This window comes from Thermobia domestica, chromosome 2, assembly GCF_964235325.1.
Source record: "Thermobia domestica chromosome 2, izTheDome1.hap1.1, whole genome shotgun sequence".
NCBI lineage: Eukaryota > Metazoa > Arthropoda > Insecta > Zygentoma > Lepismatidae > Thermobia > Thermobia domestica.
Genome location: NC_137455.1, coordinates 286,561,609 through 286,582,981, shown reverse-complemented (window position 1 = coordinate 286,582,981; position 21,373 = coordinate 286,561,609). Strand labels below are relative to the sequence as shown.

Genomic DNA, 21,373 nt, shown 5'->3' with positions numbered 1-21,373 from the left:
TTGAAACAAAACTAAGTGTGGAAATTGAAAAAAAAAAACTTCTAGATGAGAACAAAACCCATTCCTACTATTAATTACAAATAATAAGAAAAATAAGTATTCACTGTAAGTATGAGTAATGGTTATGTTCCTTGTATCGTCAGTTAAACTCTTGTTGTATCGCCAATGTGTGTTTTGCTATTAAGTTGGTAAGACGGACGAGTCCTGGTTCCATGAATATGGTGGTGAAACAACAACAAAGTAGGTCTATAAGTACTACTGAAAGCACTTGTACTAAATGTATCTCTCATTGTATTACTAAGGAAGCTTTTAGAAATGAAGAAATTCGTTATTATACAGAGCATTACTTGGTTTTTTGCTGTATGCTATTATGTAAAATAGGTACGTGGAAATCACGTGCAAAATTTGTCCCACATTTGTTAGTGGAGACAGAAAAGTCACTAGGCAAAAGCTTATAATAGTTGAATGATTTATTGAAGATTGTTGAATGAAAATTTATTACCGTTTTGAAGTAAGAAGGAACACAGAGTGATATTTTCCTCTACTGAATTTTCACAAATATTAATAACTTTTCTTACGTTTTCGCGACGTCCCCATGATAGGTTTTGTATCAGAATTCCGAAGAAATATGCACACACACACACACATACACCCCCCCATATTTTACAAGGTAGTTTTAGGTTTTAAGGATCTGAACATGTGGATAGATAGTAATGTAATTAATTCCTTCAGTTACATAATATTTTTTGTAGAATACTTATTTGGAAACCGGCTTAACACATCCGAAACTTTCATTATTTTATAAAAAATGTATGCGTTGTTCGGAACACGTCAATGAACAATAAACGATGGTTTGGATACTCAACACTCACATGCTTTATAAAATTGAGACACTTAGTCTAAGTGATAGTAAATATTAAATATAATGTAATACTTAGCTTGCTATATTTCACGAATATTTTATGTATTATGAAACATCAATAAGTTTTTAAATTTTAGTATTTAGTACGAAAAACGTGTATAACACCACAAACCTACAAAGTAATAGTTTTAACAAAACACTACTGACTATATAAGAACAGTATCCAGATGTTTTTATCTGACAGTGAGCAGCGTATTTTGCAGAATTACTTCATTCTTTTGTACATTCGATAGTATTCTAAAGTTTAAAGGTTTCGTAGAAACTTAACACTACATTTAAAAGCATATATTAGATTTAGGGAACCTACTTTTCAAATTCGTCATGTAGTAAGGAATAAACATATCAAAATCGCGTGTAGTTGCAGCTTTACTATGAACATAACAAAGGGTGTCTTTAAAAGAACGCTGGATTTGAAGCTACTATAGGTCGAATTTATTTATTTGAAAGAAACAAAGTTCATTCTCTTCATGAGATGTTGAAGTTTAAACTTAACATTTGAACCCATTCCCTTTACTAGTTCTATATTCAATCTCTTGGTCCATGAAATTAACGATCACCCGCTCACACATTTTCTCATCAACTTCGTCGAGGACACGCCGAATTTCTTGTTTCAGTTCCAACAGATGACGGGGTTTGTGCTGGTAAACTCGTGACTTAGCGTACCCTAATAGGAAAAAATCACAAAGTGGGGTCACAAGATCAAGGTGGGTAGGTTTGGTTTTCTGTTAACAAGGTTAGTCTGTCCGGGAATTTTTCACGCAGCAGAGCGATTGTGTCTCCTGAAGTGTAGCCAGCTGAGCCGTTTTGTTGGAACCATAAATTGTCGATGTTAATTTGATCCAAGCGGGGCCAAAAGAAAGCAATGAGCATCGCATGATAACGAACTCCGTCTACCATGACAGCCCTTCCGTGTTCATCTTCAAACAAGTAAGGATCGATTAAGCCCCTACTTCAAATCCCACACCGAACTAGAACACGTTGAGAAGGCATGTCTTTTTCGTGAATTACTCTTTGGCTCTCTGAAATCCATATTCGGCAATTATGCTTGTTCACAAAGCCATTTAAATGGAAGTGAGCTTCATCTGAGAAAATGATGCGCTTTTTGAAATTATATCTTTCTCGTTTCTTTCCAGGATCCACTGCATACATTGCCGTACTTCTTTTTAATGATCTACTAATTTAAGTTTATGTGTTAACTGAATTCTGTTTGAACGTACGTGCAAATCTTTTGGTAAGACTGTCTGTTGTTGCTGGACACATTCGCATTTCGTGAATACATGAGCGACATGATTTTCCCGGACTTACAGTAACAAAATCACGCAAGCCACGACATTTGCCTCACTCCGGCTACTTCGAGGGCGTCAAGGGGTTTTGATGTCTACTGTTGAACCGGTTTGTTCAAATTTCTTGATCAACCTATGAACAGTGCATTTGTTTGGTGCGTTGTTGTGTGCAATAATCGTACGGAGTTTCCGAACAGTTTCCGCAAAACTTTCACTATTACTCTAGTGAGTTTTAACAATCAGCACTCGCTGTTCCACACTGTATTTCTCCATGACGATACTCCACAAGCACTGACCTGGGAAACAAACGCACAGTATCAAAACATAACCTCAATGATTACTGATAACAGAACATGCAAAAACAACGTTGCTAACAACAATAATTAACAATTACGGGCTTTTCAAATCAAATCGTTCTTTTTCAGACACCCTCTACATTCTATTGTTTTGATCTAACTAATTAATATGACGATAAAACATCTAATTACATATCACTCCAACCACCATTATTTTTAAAAATATCGTTACTATTTACAATCATTGACAATTTTGCATTTGCATCTGATAGTTGGTATCTGCGGTGAAGTAAACTAAAAGTCTTTAACCTAATTATCGTAAAACAACTATTCTATATTATATCTTCATCGTCTTTATATGCATATGTTTAATCAAGTCGTATCCAGTTTATATAAGATGGATATTCTTAAGATTGTTGATTTTCTGTAAATAAAAAATAATATTCAACTTTTTCCACACAATAGAACAACACATGTGTGAAGACTCTGAATTTCGATGCGGTACTGGACAGTGCATTTCCAATACCACAGTTTGTGATAGTGTGATGAATTGCCAAGATAGAAGTGATGAAAATATTACTTTGTGTGGTAAGTATATTTCACGCAATTTCCTCAGGATTATAATCTTATTTCTGTTAATTCTTTCCTCTTCCATATGTAGTGAAAGCATTGCATCTTAATTTTGTTAATTTTACTGTGTGAAAATCTCCTTGTATTATGTTGAATATAACTACAATTTTCTATGTATTTCCCTATAACGAAAATAGATACATTGACAAAATAGTCCAAAACTACTTGATCTATAATTTTAAGGTTCCGTGAAACAATTATGTACACAGTATCAAAATAGATTTATTATTGTTTAGGTATGCTCAAAATCGTCTCACAAATCTTCATTATGTTGTATATTAGCATTTGATTGAATTCGATGGCTAAAGTAAATGATGTAATACACTACTACGTCTTTAGGTCAGTGTTCCCTTTGTCTAACTTTTTCTGTCTCCATTATTTATTCAAACTGAAAGTAAATGACCTTAACCTTATTACTCGTATGATGAATAAAGGTATAATAATAAAAGAATCTGTTAATATTACGTAACCAAACTATAAAAAGGATTATGTTCATGGCTTGATTGAAATGTCAGCCAATTATACTTACATTCGATGATATTTTAGTCCACAAGCTATGATGTTATATTTGAAAACTTACATGTTATACTTGGAAAGTTATGAGGATAAGTTGATATATTTTGTATGAATTAATTTAACTATTCTGGCATGGTATCCTTATGTCCAATTAAATAAGATAATTCAATATGTCACAGATCACATAGCCTAACGGCAATATTAGGGTTGCGCACGAGACAAGATTTTGTGGCTGTCTCGTCTCGAAAATGTGCTGTAAAAGTGATGTCTCGACTCGAAAAATGTGTATTTTTCTATTGGAAGAGCCGTGTCTCGACTCGAATTTTGTCAGGACAATCCTGTCCCTACTCGTCTCGTGCGCATCCCTAAAGAAAATACAATCAACGGAGCGCCGATTATTTTATGCAAGTTGAGCTGCTTGTGTGAATTCTTACACTAAGCACTTTTTGTTTAATGTATCTATCAAGTGTTGTGGAAAATTGTAGCCTCTCTGCTGTTATATCATCTAGATCATAATAAATAGATCTTTTGTGGAAAGTCAAATATTTAATACGAGATCTAATATTTTAGTTCATTTTTCGTAGTTTTAAATAACTAATCAATGAAAACTACTGTTACATAATCAGCATAAAATAGTATTGCTTCTTTCCGGGAGGTGTTACTTTTTTGATATAATGAGCTCTGTGATTTTGTGAAGTCTGTAAGCATGGAAAGTTTTGAATGCACAAGGACTCACACAGGTCCACTTTTACCATGTGCAAGCGAAGACTTAGCGAAACTGGATTGAGGTGGGAGCGGGTAGGCATCAATGGAACAAGTGTTTGTTCGAACGTTACAATTCTTGTTAGTGTACAGCCCAAAACAAAAATACATATGTGTGTTCAAGTATCAAAGAATAAAAAAAAAAAAAAAACCACTATCATGCAAACATTGAAAAATAAAATTAATTATGTATTTTGTGAGCGCATATTACGAAATAAAGTTCAATTCAACTATTATTCTAACCACGTAATGTTATGGAAAGTATTGCCGGGTCGAAAATAACTCATCCATGACAACTAACCATGAGAAAAGGAACTAAATATTGATTAAAGTCAATACTACTTTCTAGAACTCCAGATTATGATATCTACAAATATCCTAAGTCTTATTATAGAACGACTACGTCTGTCTGTCTTTCAATCAACAAGCATCATCGTAGAAACGGTCAGAAGAATCGAGAGGCATTTTCTTGAAATCGATTCGGTTTACCAAAAATATGTTCCACCTCATTCGCTAACCCCCACTCAAACTGGAATGGCAGAAAATCACTACTTTGGGTTCAGCGTTTATGGCCATAGAACAAAAACCACAAACAACTAACGGCAAACGATCTTCTGGAATCAATTGAGCGGCTCGGGCGAACATAATAGTATGACACATTTTCCAATTTTCAAATAAACTGGAAATGAAAATTGATAGTTCCCATGCAATTCAATGCAATGACACATACCGAGCAAGCTTCCGTAACCATTTACAAACATACTTTCGAAATTAACTATCTACATACTCTTCTGTGATTCGATTACAACCCGTTTTACCTAATAACTCAATTTCAAGCTAGTTTGTTGGATATTGATTTGGTCCATGTATGTCAACGAATATAATTGATGTATATACGTTGTCAACGGTTGTGCTACCACTGAATTACCAGGAAATATTTACATTGCTTCAATAACTTTTAATGGAATTGTGTGGAAGCTGAATATTTTCAAATGTATTATCCTTTAAAGTTCACCTAGAATAGTTTGATGTATCTAGAAAATGATCACTACAGCTACAAGATTAACAGAAATATACGGAGTATGAAACACTGAAAAGTGACAATATCAGTAGCGTTTCAGCAATACAAAAGTACGAAAAATACAAAAGATTATGTTTAGGGTTAAGCGGGTTAAATGCGTTTGATGATGCGAATTTACTATAACAAGCATCAAGATTACTTGGAAGACGGATACGAAAAGTGTTACATCTCAGAGGCCATTAGGCAAAGAGTCCAATGATTGGATTGGCCCCCTCCGAGTTCTGATAAGTACAGGGTGAGTCAAAAGGCCCCTACCACCCCTTATAAAATTCAAGTGAGTGTAGCTAGCAGGAACTGGTAATTGTAGGGATATGCTAGATCGAGAGGGAACCTTTATGGTGTGTGTCAAGTGAACGACGTCATCTTGCTGTCTGTCATTTTAATATTGTTCAAAAATATGCAGGTTAGCATATTCTCCCTAACATTTTCATAGTGAGTGAAATGACTATGGTGTTTGTGGGATAGATTCTCCAAGAAACGTTCTGTTGATGGTGTGTATGGTAAATGTTTCGTTCCTTGAGTGTTTTAAGTGCAATCACTATGAAAATAATGTAAACAAGTGCAAGACTCAATACTGTTCCACATGTCTGCGCAAATTTTGCGTTGCGCCGACACAACCTGTTAGAAAATAATGCCATGATTATGATTGTCTATCTCATTATATTTAATTTCTTTGTGTTTTCCTTTTATTTGGGATCATGACACGGGAAAAGTCTCTCATTATCTGAACTTGGCATTGTTGCTACAACTAGCAGTGGTGTGTAATATTATGTACTGGCCCTCCTGTGTTTTTGTCCTCAGAAGGACACCGCTTAAAATATGTAGAGCTCAGTGTGGAATTTCTGATTGGAGCATGAGTCACAGAGTTTTTACTTTTAATGCTCTCTCTTCGCATGTAATTTTTTAAGTAACTTGACTAGTGCTCGGACAAATTGCAGAAGTAATGAACCTCTCTCACTTACTGCTATGAATCTTTATTTATTATTTTTGGTCCTCCCCAGTGGTAACATTCAGCTAATCCCTGATCCTTCAAATAGCAGTGTTGATTTTTCTGTTTCTTATCAAAATATTAGGAGTATAAAGACTAAGTTAATGGACTGTCAAATTCGCAAAACTGAACTAGTGCAGTATGTCTGCTAGTTTTCACCGAAACGTGGTGAACGCTTCTGTAGAAGATGAAGATCTTCGATTTTCATCTTATTTTACCATATATAAAAAAGGGATCATGAATCTTCTCTGGGTGGTGGTGTTATGGTTTGTGTGAATAATAAATGAACCATTAAAGTGCACCACGACCTAACTAGAAATTGAGAAATTATATAGGTTGAAATTAGTGTTACTAAAGGTAAGAAAGTGTTCCTTGCTTCTTACTATAGGTCACAGAAAACTTCACCCTTAACCATCTTAGAAGCTTTATTAGCAGCCCTCTCATTAGGTGATATGGTTTTAGTGCGTGACTTTAATTTGTCCATTGATTGGATATCACCTGATGTAAAGGTTAGTAAGTGTGAAAATGATGACTGGTTTTTGGATACATTTATTCATATTCTGTCCTTACGTCCATATAATATGTTCAATACGCGCGGAATAGTAACCTAGATTATGTTGTTTTCTCTTTAAATGAGATTGACATAACTGCACGTATGAACTTTTTCTGCTGACCATGATTCATTGGATATTACATTTGGTCCTAATATACGAACTTAGTCTATAACAGAAATTCTAATCCTGCGAAACATGTTAATTGACTGTGGAACGAAGCACCATGGGATGATATCTGACGTACCTTAGAGCTTTTTCCATGGTGTTTGTTGAAAAATGGTACCATCGATGATGCTACAGAGCTTCTTACTGATACCTTTGTAGCTGCTGTCGAAGACTTTGTTCCTCAAAAACTTCAGAAATCATCTAAGTTCACTTCTTGGTTTGATGCTGAGATTAGGTCTGCTCTGAAAAACAAGAAGCTCGCGTGTTCACTCTGGAAACAACATCCAAACCAGTTTACTTACAATAGTTTCTCGCAAAGTCGTCAATACGCCAATTTCCTACTTAGAAAAAATACAATAGTTACATCTTCAACATTGCAACTTAGTTTTGTTCGAGACCTAAGAGCTTCTGGTCTCTCATTAATTCAAGAAGAAATAAAATTGGTATACTCATGAATGTCAACTATGCTTGGAGCACTGTTACTGGAGAACACAGAGCTGAATCATTCAATGATTATTTTACATAAATTTCTCCACCTAGACGATACCAAATCCTCTACCTGCTCTTGAAGCTGTATGTTCGCATTCCCTATCATCGATTTCTACTACACTCGCTGAGGTCAAGTCACTCTTGTCAGTTCTACCTGACCATCGTACTCTTGCTCCCGACAATATTTATACAATTTTCCTTCGCAATACAGTCGCATCAATTGCTTATTCCTTGGCTTTTTTATTTAATAGATGTTTTAAGAAGGCTTTCCTCCCAATTTTGGAAGCAGGCTAACATTATTTCAAGCTATAAATTCGGCAGTTAAACTGATGTATATTCCTATAGACCTATTTCTCTTCTCTCTCCGTTGTCGATTCTTTGTGAGAAAATCTACAAGTTCACAGTCCCTTATTTGAACATTACACAGCATCGCTTCTTGCCACAGAAGTCATGCCTCAATAACTTAGAATTTCTTATTCATGCTATAAACTGTATTTCAGAAACCTCTGAACTGGTTGTAATATACTTAGATTTCTCCAAAGCTTTCGACAAAGTTGACACTCATATGCTTATTTACAAGCTATCCAACAGATTAATTATTCATGACAAATTTCTGTCTTTACTAAAGGGTTATTTTACTAATCGTATGCAACGTGTTGTTATGCTAGATGCTTCATCCAAATTTGTCCCAGTTCTTTCTGGAATTCCCCAGGTTAGTGTTCTAGGACCACTGCTATTTCTTCCTTACATGGATGATCTCCCTTTCTTCCTATTTTACCATATATGAGTATTCTCTTTGCTGATGATTGTAAAAGTTTTCCATAAAATCTCTACCATAGATGATGCCCTACTACTTCAACAAATTCTTACTAAACTTACGGACTGGTGTACGACTTGGAATTTAAAACTAAACCCTCAAAAATGTTGTACTCTTAGTATTTCTTTGAAGAAAAATAAAATTTATCACAATTATTGTATTAATAACAGTCGTATTGATAGAGTCGCTACATATAAAGATCTCGGAGTATTGTTCGGTGAGAAACTTACATTTGCTAATCATATCACTATTACTGTTATGAGTGCTACGGGAAAACTGGGTATTCTTTACAGATCTATTGAAATTCGCGATCTCAAATCACTCAGCATTTTCTTCAAAGCTTTTGTATCTCCTAAAATCGAATATTGCTCAGCGATATCGAATATGTCCTGTGCATCAAACTTATCCCGTTTTGTTTCTGTTCTTGACATTGTGAAACAAAGAGTTCCTTCAGTGTGTATTCTTAATAAAACAGAGCTCCTAAACAAACTTAATATTCAGGCTTTATTTACTCGGCGTATGGTGGCAAACTCGCTGCTTCTCCATAAATTATCAATGAAAAAAGTGACTCCCAATTGTTGGTTTCTGTTCTCAATTTTCGCGTACCTTCTCGCCTTACTCGCAGTCATACGTTACTTATATGTATAACGCCCAGATTATCAATTATACAACGTTCCTTATACTTCAGGTTGACATAATCGTATGATAGTTTATTGTCAGATGTTGATATTTTTGACTCTGAAAATCATTTTAAAAACAAGTTAAAGTCTCTGTAAATATGGTACATATTCTATGTATATATAAATATATTTTTGTAATAATTTATATTTATTTTTCTTTCTTTTGTTATTTCTTATATACCGGTACGTTGTTACATCGTTTGAATGTAAAATGGACTTGATCTGTATCTGAAACATTTGTAAATAAATAAATAAAAAAAATAAATAAAAGCTTTAGTTGCAAGTGCATCATATGATACATGAATGAGGACCAGAATGTTAAGAGAAACTTAGCAATGTAAGCATATTTAACATAGCTATAACAACTTTAAAGATATGATCACAATTTTCGGTGTGGCTTTTAAAGTTTCTTTCTTTCTTTCTTTCTTCTTCTTTTTCTTTTTTGCTTCCTGTATATATTGACAAGGATGTTATAAATAGAGGATCTGCCCATATGTATTTTCATCCTATTAAATCGATGAAGCCAAAAAACAACCGAGCATAGACACGTCTGATTGGCTACTCTCGTTTCCGCCATCGCCTGATTAGCTACTTTCGTTTCCGCCATGATTGTTGGCTCAAAACATTGCGATCCTATTGGGCGGAGTGGGCAGAGTAGGGGTGGTGAAACTGTGACGTATGGCTTCAAGATTTTGTTGTAAGGGCAGATCCTCTATTTTATAAGATCCTTGTATATTGAGCAGTGCATTTTTCTAGTTTTAACGACTTTTCGTAACATATTTTTAAATTCTGTACTTATCTGGATGTGTTACTAGGGATACTTGGTTGTCAAGGATATGCATTCCAGTGCGGTGATGGAAGATGTATCGGGCATAGATCAGTTTGCAATCTTCTGGATGATTGTAATGACGCAGTTGATGAAGATCCTGAAATGTGCGGTAAGTACTTGTTGACTTCATTAGTTAATGTAATGCACGTAATGTAGGCACTCATAATTAAGGAATCAGTTAAATCGGAAAGTACGTTGGACTATTATTGTTGAGAAGAACATCAATTATTTTTAAAATGTGTAGTTATAATAGACAGGCGATTGTTTGTCGTCTAAGTGTAATCACGTGTGGTCTGTAGTTACTTCCAAAAGATGAAGCATAGCCCTCTTTACTAAAAAATCAATGATAAATAGACTCCTTGAGTATATTTATATTATAATAAAAATATGAACAATATAGTGAATTGTTGGACATTAAAGGAAAAGTTTTTATTAAAAAGTTTAGCATTTTTATAGATTGATTGAATAAATAGGTAGGTTTAACGTATAAATGGCATGACTTAGAAGGTGCATTGACTGAAATCTAACTTCATACTTACTAACTGGATTCTTTATTAAAATAGTGGCTTAGAAAAAAATTCCAGCGTCCACTTCTAATCGGTGTTTGTACACGCAATATTCGAAATTATTATCCCATCTTGTAGATGAAACTGCAAAATGATCCACAAACGAATATTAAAAAACGAACTGAAAGTGTTGGTAAATAGTATATAATTTTGGGATATTATCAGAGTTTGAAACCGTATTGATAATTTCTAAGACGATTTACTAAACTCGTAACATGAAAATAGAAAAAAAATGAAAAGCGTGAGCGAGAGAGAAAAAGATAAATTCAGAGGCGTATAATTTAGAAGCTAGGGTTTTAACTAGGAAACCTAATCTTTAAGGATTCACATTCTAAGTAATAGCACACTACATTTATTGTATGGAAATATCAATCACTGAAAATATGTTTCTTTTAAAAATAAATACAATCGTTTAAGAAATATGGTAAACATTATATAAAATTACATAGCTATGGAGGTTAGCCACTCCTTGCAGTTATGTGTCCTAAGATAACAACTACAGGATCGATGAAATTTCATAAAATTCTATTCAACATCAATGTAGAGCAATTGATACATTTTACGGGTTGAAGATGTAGGTATCTATCTGATATTTTAACGTTCGCATTATAGTACAGTCTGACAGTTGAAACGAGCAGAAATAAACTCGTGTAGCTGTATTACGCGTTTTATCGGCAGACAACTTTCAATGTTCTCTGTTCAATATTCTCTTGCGCTGAATTGAATTTAGGTGATTATTGGTTGGAAATTGGAAACTGACTAAGGTGCTATATGCTAAGGTTACGCAACTAATGTAAAACAACTATGTTAGAATATGCTATTAGATATTGATTGACTTCCGGTTTCACGTTGTTCCTTTCGATATACAGACCTTGGCGATGTTCCATTTTATTACCTCCTGCTGTTTCTCACTTCACTACAAACCACTATTGCTCAGAGCTTATTTGGTTTCATTAAGAACTTTCTAGGCTGTCATCAAAATGATCATTCTTCCTCGTGAAACACCTTAGATAACAGGAACCTCGGAAATATTTCCGACAACAAATTACAAATTCTTACTTTGACCTTTTGGAATTCAGGAAAAAGTATCAAATTTACATTACCGTTGTCTATCCTCCTTAACACATGCCTCGAATGTACCGTGCACAAGGTGCAAAAGATAACTTTTAACAACTGCAACGCGTTGCAAAATATTACGCACTATCTCCAAGAATACATCTTACGCAGTTGCGAAGCTTGTCATGAAAAATTGGGTAGACACAACACCAGACACACACATACACACACACACACACACACACACACACACACATATATATATATATATATATATATATATATATATGTGTGTGTGTGTGTGTGTGTGTGTGTGTTGGGGTGGGTGGGTGGGGTGTCCTCTATGTGATCATTCCTACAGAGAGTGTTGTAAAATGATACCCATTACTTCCAGGAAATGTGGTGCCATTTGGAAAACCTACAAACGAATAACATACTACATGTATAAAATCAACTAGTTATGAAACTTTATACTTTATACTCAAAGAAAAAGAGTAAATAGGTATGATAACAAATAATAATGAAAACTCAAAATATAACTGTATGAATGATCAGGGATCATAAGCGACGACCTTTACATAGAGCCTGGGGTACCACACTTCAGAGAATTGCCCTTGAATTTTTAGAACATGTATAGTAAAATACGTCATCCTATAAAATTACGAAGTTTACGAAGTCATAATCGATTCGATCACAGTTTTATAAGTAGCCCATCTGCTGGACACCAGAAAATCCAGCATGGACAAAAGTATTCCCATTATTCATTCCATGAGAGTGAGATTTGGGACTAGACAAACTGTCTAGTGTTGCTGAGATCAGAAGGACCACAAAAGAAGAAACCAACCTTTGGAACAATTTCGTAACTAAATAGCATATCAGGAATTAGTGTAGTGACGGGCGAAGGGACCTTCGATCATAAGTTGCCTAGGCCGCAAAATATGTAAATCCGCCATTGCCCTCCATCTACGTATACATTGTGTTTTAGTGAGTCCCGTTGTCTTTCAATTTATCCAGTAATGTCCTTGTGGGTAAATTAATAGAGTTGTAAAATTCAAATTGTATTTTCTTAGCAGCCTTACGCAAGCGATAGTTTTCTGCAGCAGCATAGCGACGTGAATCAAAAAAGGTTATTTCCGATACTACTTCAACTTGCTTTGGTATGGAGGCAATTAAAGGGAAAGAATCTTGTTCGCAAGCGTCAAAGTTCGCTGAAAATGATTTTATTATAAGCTATTATAATCCCTTCAGTTACTTGCACACAATAGTAAGAATAATTTCTTTAAAGGAGCTGTTAACCAACATTTTCGAAACAGCTCTTGCCGCTGATATAGTGGCTAGTGCATGGGCTTTTAATGTACATAGTTCTTGGTTCGATTCCTATTCTGATAGCTTTGAAAATTCCAACGCATTACGATGGTTCCAATTTCACCTTAATATGTAGTTTCACGTCTGATATAAAATTGTTGCTAAAAAGGTATGCTAAGCTTCATAGAAATTTTTGAACCACTATACGTTAGGGATTTCATAATACAGTGTAATATAAACAAACATCCAGAGAGAGAGAGAGAGCGAGAGAGAGAGAAAGAACGCCGTAATCACCTAATTTCGACTTGTTACTCGACTTATGTACGAAGACGAAATACACAATTGTGGTAGAGTTGTCAATGCAGCATCTGAACGTTCCGCTAGTTTCTTTTTTAGGATATTTGACAGGCACACAAACCGACAAAATGAGTGAAAAGAAATTGTTCTTCAACAGCACATTATAACAATATAACATTTTATAGAGGGAGCTTGAAAGGTGATTTAAAATGAACTACTAGAGAGTAGCGTGGTTCTGGCACTTGCAAATCTATTTTAATATAGACTAGACTGCCAACCCTGGAAAGACGGAGCGGCTACCGTCTTCTGACAAACTGTACAATACGAGTATTTATTTGACCCTATAATCAAGCACAGCTCGTACTCGTACGCTTCTATAGGTTAATGCTAGGAATATGGATCTGGCACAGGGATGATGTTCACGGTTTCGCAAGACTTTCAACGATCTGTCTTTGTGAATAAGGATCTACTTTCAATTTTAAGAAAGGGAAAGTAAATTACAGAAAATTTTAGGTTAGAAAAAGACCTGAACTTAATGCACATAAAATTCTAACGTATAGACGCTGTCTCCTCTCAAGCTTCGCTACTGATCTTACGTTTTGATAACTAGACTAGTTTCCAATATTTCGACAATATTCTGTGAACACATAAATCAAATTATAGTCATTTCCAAAAGCCCAAACAGACTATCAATTTTTTTAGAGTTTTGCTAAATAAATACACCGCGTCCATATAAAACATTTTTGAACACAAAGAACGTCGTCCATATAAAGATAGGTAAACTCATTGAGACGTTATATTTTACGTTACTTTAAAATCCTATACTGGGTAATCAAACTTGAAGAGTGCCAGTTCGATTCTATGGCTGCAAGAATCCAACTTAAGACGATCATGTGCTAGGTTGTTAACTTGGAACGCGGCAATTTACTCTAAATTAAATTTCGAACTGGAAAGCTAAACTCGTAACGGCCTTATATTAATCTCGTGGCTGAAAAGCCAACTCTGTAATGTACGAGTTTACACTAATTGATTATGCTCTCGTTCGTAGCTAATATTGTACTGGGGAAAGAAAGAAGGGAAAAAATGAAGTGGGACGCCGTAACTACTTTCTTCCTTATGCTACGATTCAGGCCAGTAAGCACAACGCTATTTATTTCCAGATTCTTGCTCACTAATAGTATCATCGCTACCATGAAGGGAAAGAAAAAATCCATTTCTAAAATAACACCATATACTCTGAATATTATATTTATTTGTCTTTTAGCAAACAGCAAATAGTTGCAGGAGTTATATCAATCTTAGAGATTATAGGTTCAGCTAGACTCAGTTATTATAGTTTGGAAAAAAAAAAGTCATTTGACAGATGTATTTCAGTCTCTCAAAATTGAAACTTCTCACACCAACGCAATGCATTTACCAGTAACAACAGAGTTTAGACATTATCCTTATTAACAATTAAACAGTTGTTTACATTCCTCGAACAAGTATTTGAGACAGAAACTTTAGTAGGCTACATCATAACGAGTGAAGGGAGATTACAGAGTACATTACTGTTTACAAAACATCTCATCACAGAGGCAGTAAGTACGCGGCAGTTTCGATTAACCTTCCTCCCCAAAGCATAACGTTTCCACTACTCTTCCGCAACCAACTGTTAAGAGGGCGCTATCCCTCGACTTAGCTTACAACTAAACAGCGGCGGTAATAATACATATGGTAGAAACATTTATAGAAAGTACTAGACCAGCCAGCAATTTGAACTCTACCCCTGCCACCATCACATCTAGACGTGAATACAATCGCAATGCCCACCGTTTTCGACGCGTCCAACTGGACTCTTTAAGTAGCTTCATAATTAAAGATAAGACATGGAAACAACTCGAGGATTTACATAAAATCTTTTCCTTGCGTGGCGACTTAATATTTTGAACTATGAACTATAAGTTAGAGTAAACAATACGGAGTGCGCACTACCGGGACGAACATGAGATAGTTGTAAGCGAGTGATACATTATACATCTGCGCAACTCAAGAGACTAATTTCACTTAACGCAAGAGAGAGAAATGGTGTTGACATCGAACTACCCCGTCGGCGTATGAATTGACTTACTGGATGGAGGACTCACTTCCGTTTACTCAGACATGTTACAAGCGAAACGTACGATAATAGACAACATTGTAGACATCGTAGAATAAAATTGTATATTGAGTGAATTCACTAAGTATTAAAGCAATTGATGAAAATTATGTACATTGATATTCAATAATATATTATCTTTTTCTAAGTAAAGTGACTCGAAACAATAGAGTAAACACACGACATTGATAATATTGTACCAGCTAATTACGAACAGAGACAAACAATTGAATGAGTTATATGAATTATTGACGAAATTTCTTTACAGTTCCCGGACGATGTTCACTTCTTTAATAGATTGAGTCGGAAAACAATAATAATGACAAGAGTTACCTGGAGGCCGTGATCAAAGCTCGTCCAACTGCTACTTACAAAATACCCACTGGTAAACAATATCAGTACCACGGACTAGTTCCAAGGGCACAGCTTTAGGCAGCATCCTTGGCAGCAACCGATGTCCAACAATCCTTCAGGTAGCTCGACATGAGGTGATCGCAAATTTCAGCCAGAGGTACAGATTTACCAAATGGCGACCTTTTTAAGTCGGCAGCAAGCTAGAAGCACATCCTCAACCTCCACTAGACGGACGTAAATGAACCGTATAAGTCGTTGCAGCACTTGGTCCACATCGACGACCACGGGCGACGATCCAAGGAAGCGGCAGGCCTAGATCCAACTAGAGCAGGATGGAGCTAGTTGGCAAAATAATAAAGCACAGAGTCCCAAACTAGGAGATGGAGAAGAAGATGAGAGGTCGCTACGAAGAATAACCACGCTGACGACGTCACAGACAGTGAATCCAAGGATATGCAGCAGGGCCGAGCTGGAACTAAATCAGGAAGGTGGCTCCTGGTGTAACTGTTATAAGTTTACCCCAACAATGGCATGATGAACAGTTAGAAAGCAGCAGTAATTCCAAATAGTTACAGGGAAGACACAAACAGAATTTCAGACGAGCTATTATCGCTTATCACATATTTCACGGATTTTGCAATATCACTCCACTACACCGTCTCCTACAGAGATATTTTTGATAGAAAACAAGTCACATTGTTTCGTAGATATAAAGAAACTTCATATTCAAAAGACAGAACGGAGCACTATTCACCTTCTCTCGACGCCATGTTTTTGTACAGAGAGGTAGAACAAAGGAGAACGCGCTCAGAGATCCCGCCTGATTGGCCGCTCCTAACTACGCAACATTGCGCAAAACTTAAACAAAGATTATAGCATTTAATTAAATATAACGAAATGAAAATAAAAATTATGTGCATTGATATTCAATAATATACGTCCACAACAAATTACTCAATCTTGAACGAAAATACAAACTCCGGTTTTCAAACAACTATCGCTATCTGTTGGGATTTGAGGAAAATCCACTCGATGCAGGCCATAGACATACAAAGAAAGTAGCATACTTTAACTACACATGCCAGCCCAATTGTCGACCATCTTGAATCCTTCAAGAGGGTCGAGAATTGAAGAAAAATAAAAATGAAAGAAATAACACAAACTAAGGGCTAAAGAAATGATTCTATAGAGTAATCTCTTTGAGAAAATGTAACGTTCAAAGAGGATCGTTATATCATAGTCTTGTTGACGAGGCAAATTTATTGAGGAAAGCTGCTTGGCAATTAGCATATAACTAAATAACAGAAAACTAACGTCACGCTTTGTTTGATGATACATCGCTTCAATGTAGTGGTGTGTATGTGAAGCCTTCTCAGTGTTCTGTTTACTTCAACGAACCCTTGCGTATGCACTATTCAATTGCGTCATAATATGGGCACAATTGGACTCAAATCTATGACACGCGATTTTACTGATTTCGTTCACGTGAACCAGATGAATAGTGTGAAGAAGAAGCAAATACTATGAAATGCTATAGAGAAACTGTTAACTGAGAGTCGAAGCACATGTAGTTTCTCTGAGAAAAGAGAGTCGTCCTCTGCGAAAAATAGCTCGACACTAGGGGAAGCAGTGCGTCGGACTATTGAAATATGTTTATAAAGTGGTATAAATATTACACAGAAATGCGTTCGCAGTTTAAAAATGACAACTTGTGTTAGAGACAAGTTCACTTTGAAGACAATCATACGGAATAGACGTTAACCGCTCCAGGAAAACCAATAGTATTGTAGAAATGTCATTTCCAATCGGTATCAAATTGGATGGTGGTCCAGCGGTTTCAGATCTATGGTCTTAGGGATAGCATTGATTAAAGAATTCATTCCTCAAGCAGGAAAATATACTCTAGGCAAAAATAAAATAAAATCAAGATCCCAACGATGAACAATGGAAGATAGAACTCTGCACAAACGAATATAAATCAAATTATTCTCTTTCCAATGCTATAAGTTTGTGCGGTTGTATGCCAAACAGCGTTTTCGTCTTGACCCTATAATATCTACAGCAAGTTTCGGAGAAAGCAGAATTTTTTTGGAGTGCTTTAGAGACTCCCAAGTTGATAATTTAGTTCGAATGAATAGAATAATAGACAAAAACTTGTTTCAGAACGTTTAAATGAGGCATGGAATTCCATCAGAAAGTGGATTAAGGGTTGTAGCTTTGTACTACAACAGGATTAATCCATTCTTCCAAGCTATGCAGTAATTATCTGTAATGCAAGGAATACACTTACATCATAAGCAAATGCAACAGTCACAACATTCATCAACTGTTACCAAATGAGCACTTGTAAGACGAACTTGACAAGACTGTTCAAAAATAGATGTTAACCAGAACTGAAGATCTTTAGTAGCCTCTTCAGAGCTATTGAAGTCGCATAGCTTCGCAAAAGTGGGATAAATTAATCAAATAAGTGCCTGGAATTTGTAAAGCTTTTATCAAGGTTAAGGGTTGGCATATAAATTCAAATATACTAAATAAACTTGTCTCAGTGGAAACAGGACCATACGTCTTATTTTCTTTATATGAGCAATGATATTTATTTTACAATACAAGTCCAATAAATTGCTTGTTTATGGATACATGTCTTGTTTTTGAAAAGTTATGAAAAAATCAGTTCTGTACTCAGACATTTGACAATGATTGTATATATAACATTTCATTGTGTGACTTACTTTTCTCGTCTGATGATTCTTGATAGTAATATGGATGGACATAATTATTCTAATTATGCTAACTATAATATACTACGTAACGTTTCTGCAGTCATAATGTTATAATACACATTTTAGCGTAGTATATTAGAATGTGAAATCTAAAGTTCTTATTTTGATACTCGCATTGTTCACATAGAATAGGACATACTCTATATAAATTCCCTTCTTACGTAGGTCGTAATAGGTACAATTGATCGTTCAAAATAAGTATATCTTATTTTGATATGTGATGAAGTTCTCTATTCCTACGCAAATTACATATACATATTAATTATTACGTATTTGCTCAAAATATTTTACTGTATAAAATTATTAATTATTCTGTTAATGTGCTAAGATGTGTGCAATATACTTGTTTTCTGATTATGTTTCTTGTGTCATTTTTTTAATATTCTAGTGTATCTTATGTATTCTTTTAGTATAACTTGATAAATTGAGTATATGGCTCCGTCAAGAGCTTTGAATTAAATAAATATGCATATAAAAGTTTGTAACTTGGTAAAGAGTTTGGAAATAGGGAATTTTATTCTGAATGACTTGAGGACATTGGAAAGATTCTCATATGAAAATTGCTTTTCATATGAACATTGATTATTACCTTTCAGACTCATATTCTACTTCTGATACGCACAATCACACAAAACTCGATGAGAGCCAAATTTAATAGTTCTACAAATTAACTCGTTACTTATATATATATATATATATAACTAACTAACTAACTCTATGGCCTATGGAACCCGGAGGTTCAATGCCGCGTTCACAAAAGCTCTCCACTGACTTCTATCCTTAGCTAATTGCATCCAGTTTCTACTTTGTATTCCTATCTCTGCGAGATCCATCTTAATATTGTCCTCCCATCTGCGCCTAGGTCTTCCTAATGGTCGTTTTCCGATTGGTCTTCCAGTCAAGACTTTGAAAGCGTTTCTACTTTCTTCCATTCTAGCTACATGACCCGCCCACCTAAGCCTCCTAGACTTGACGACCCTAACAATGTTGGGTAAACCGTATAAACTATGTAGTTCCTCGTTATGAAGCTTCCGCCATTCCCCATTCTCGTTCCTCTTGGGTCCGAATATTCTTCTCAGGATCCTGTTCTCAAATACTTTCAGTCTATGTTCTTCCCTCAGAGTAAGCGACCATGTTTCACAACCATACAGAACAACAGGCATGATTATCGTTTTATATATTTTAAGCTTCAAATTCCTCGACAGAATTCGCGACGACAAGAGATTTTGAACCGAATAGTAACACGAATTCCCTGCTTTTAGTCGACATTTAATTTCTTCGTGAATATGATTTTCGTCTGTTAAAATTGATCCTAAATATTTGAAAGTATCCACTTTATCAAAAGCATTATTTAATATTTTAACGCCTCCACAATTTAAGTCATGTCGGCAGTTCATAAATCTATAAAGTTATCAGTTGCGCTACAATACTAATTGTGGTTAATACACGATTAGCTATTAAAAAAACAAATAAGTTTAGATACTCTTTGTATGTATTGCCAACCTTAGTCAGCCACTGTAATACCGTACCTGTTTTGTCTTAAATTTGCATTATAACAGAATCTTTTTTCACTCGTTTCTACAACAGCTCGTAACACTCTGTCACACCGTCACAGCGATTCAAACCCCGAAATTTTCAGAATAAAAATTTCGAAATACAAGAGAGAAAAATCACAAAGGGCAAACAACAACAAAGAGCAAACAGAGGCACCGAGCCTATAATCAAACTAGAAAAATAAATTGAATTTAGACTCCATTAATCATATCAACATATAATATCCAGCAAAGTTTTGTCAAGCTCTAAGAATATCATTAAATAACCACAACTCGAACACAAATATTCACTACAGTAACAGTTTATTGTAGTTAAATTCCAACAAAGTATGACGTTCAGGACGATATATACTCAGCTTAGTAAAAAGAGTTATGAGTTAAGTAAATTCACTGATGATTAGCTTATATAAAGGTAGCCAAAATAGTTCTGTCGCTTTCTGTGGAGGTCTGTATTCCATTAGCCCTCAGACCGTAAGTTGAATGCTAATGGAGATAAGACGAAGGTCAGTTATTGGTATGGGTACATCCAACATACTACCTGGTTGTGGCAGTTCAGTTATATCGAGAACTTGCGTAAGGACGAAGTGAACATAGTACCTCCACACAGCATCATAAGAGCGTGTATGCTGTACGAGTTCAAACTAGGTCAAACGCGGCTGCAGCGGGGCGCAAGATATGCCAGGCTTTTAATGAGGGTGTCGTGACTACGAGGACAGTACAGCGATGGTTTAACAAGTTTAAGAACAACGATGAAACAGTCGAAGACTTACCACGTACCAGAAGACCAACACATGTACAAAATGAAGATCTTCATGCAGAAATTGAGGCGAACAGTGAAAAGACATATGAGGAAGTGGGACTACAATTTAGTGTGAGTGGAGAAACCATTAGGCAGCACCTTGTGGGCACCGGCTCATTTAATTAAAATATTTTGAAGAAATATTCGAAATTAAATGATTCGGGGACCAATAAACCCTCACAACAAGTGAAAATTTCACCGTTGTCGGCCAAGGCAGCTAACAGCAGGAATACCTTCCTTGTTACTCACTCAAAACGTAGATGAAACACATACAAGAAAAGCTACAGCTAATGGCATGCGACTTAACCAGGTTGATGAACGAAAACAACCGAATAGAAACCACAATTTTTATTAGCCCGAGGGCCTAAATATTTAAAATATACAATTCAGATATTTAAAATATACAATTCAGAGTATTTTATATTTTAAGTAAGTATCTGTTCAAAATATTCGTCCAATGTTCCCTTAACTGTGATACTTATAATTCTTTGCCGTGCAGCACGTGTTTTCA

The 21,373-nt window shown here is 35.4% G+C and overlaps 1 protein-coding gene across 6 annotated transcripts in view; it reads left to right on the top strand.

The window, feature by feature from the left end:
* The window catches only part of LOC145678542 (uncharacterized), a 98,064-nt gene that overhangs the window by 64,877 nt on the left and 11,814 nt on the right, over positions 1–21,373 (top strand). For all 6 annotated transcript variants that reach the window (XM_081748818.1, XM_081748815.1, XM_081748816.1 and 3 more), the window contains 2 exons: positions 2,967–3,089; positions 9,999–10,121. In XM_081748818.1, the coding sequence (XP_081604944.1) occupies positions 2,967–3,089; positions 9,999–10,121 (246 nt within the window). The remainder of the gene's footprint in view (positions 1–2,966; positions 3,090–9,998; positions 10,122–21,373) is intronic.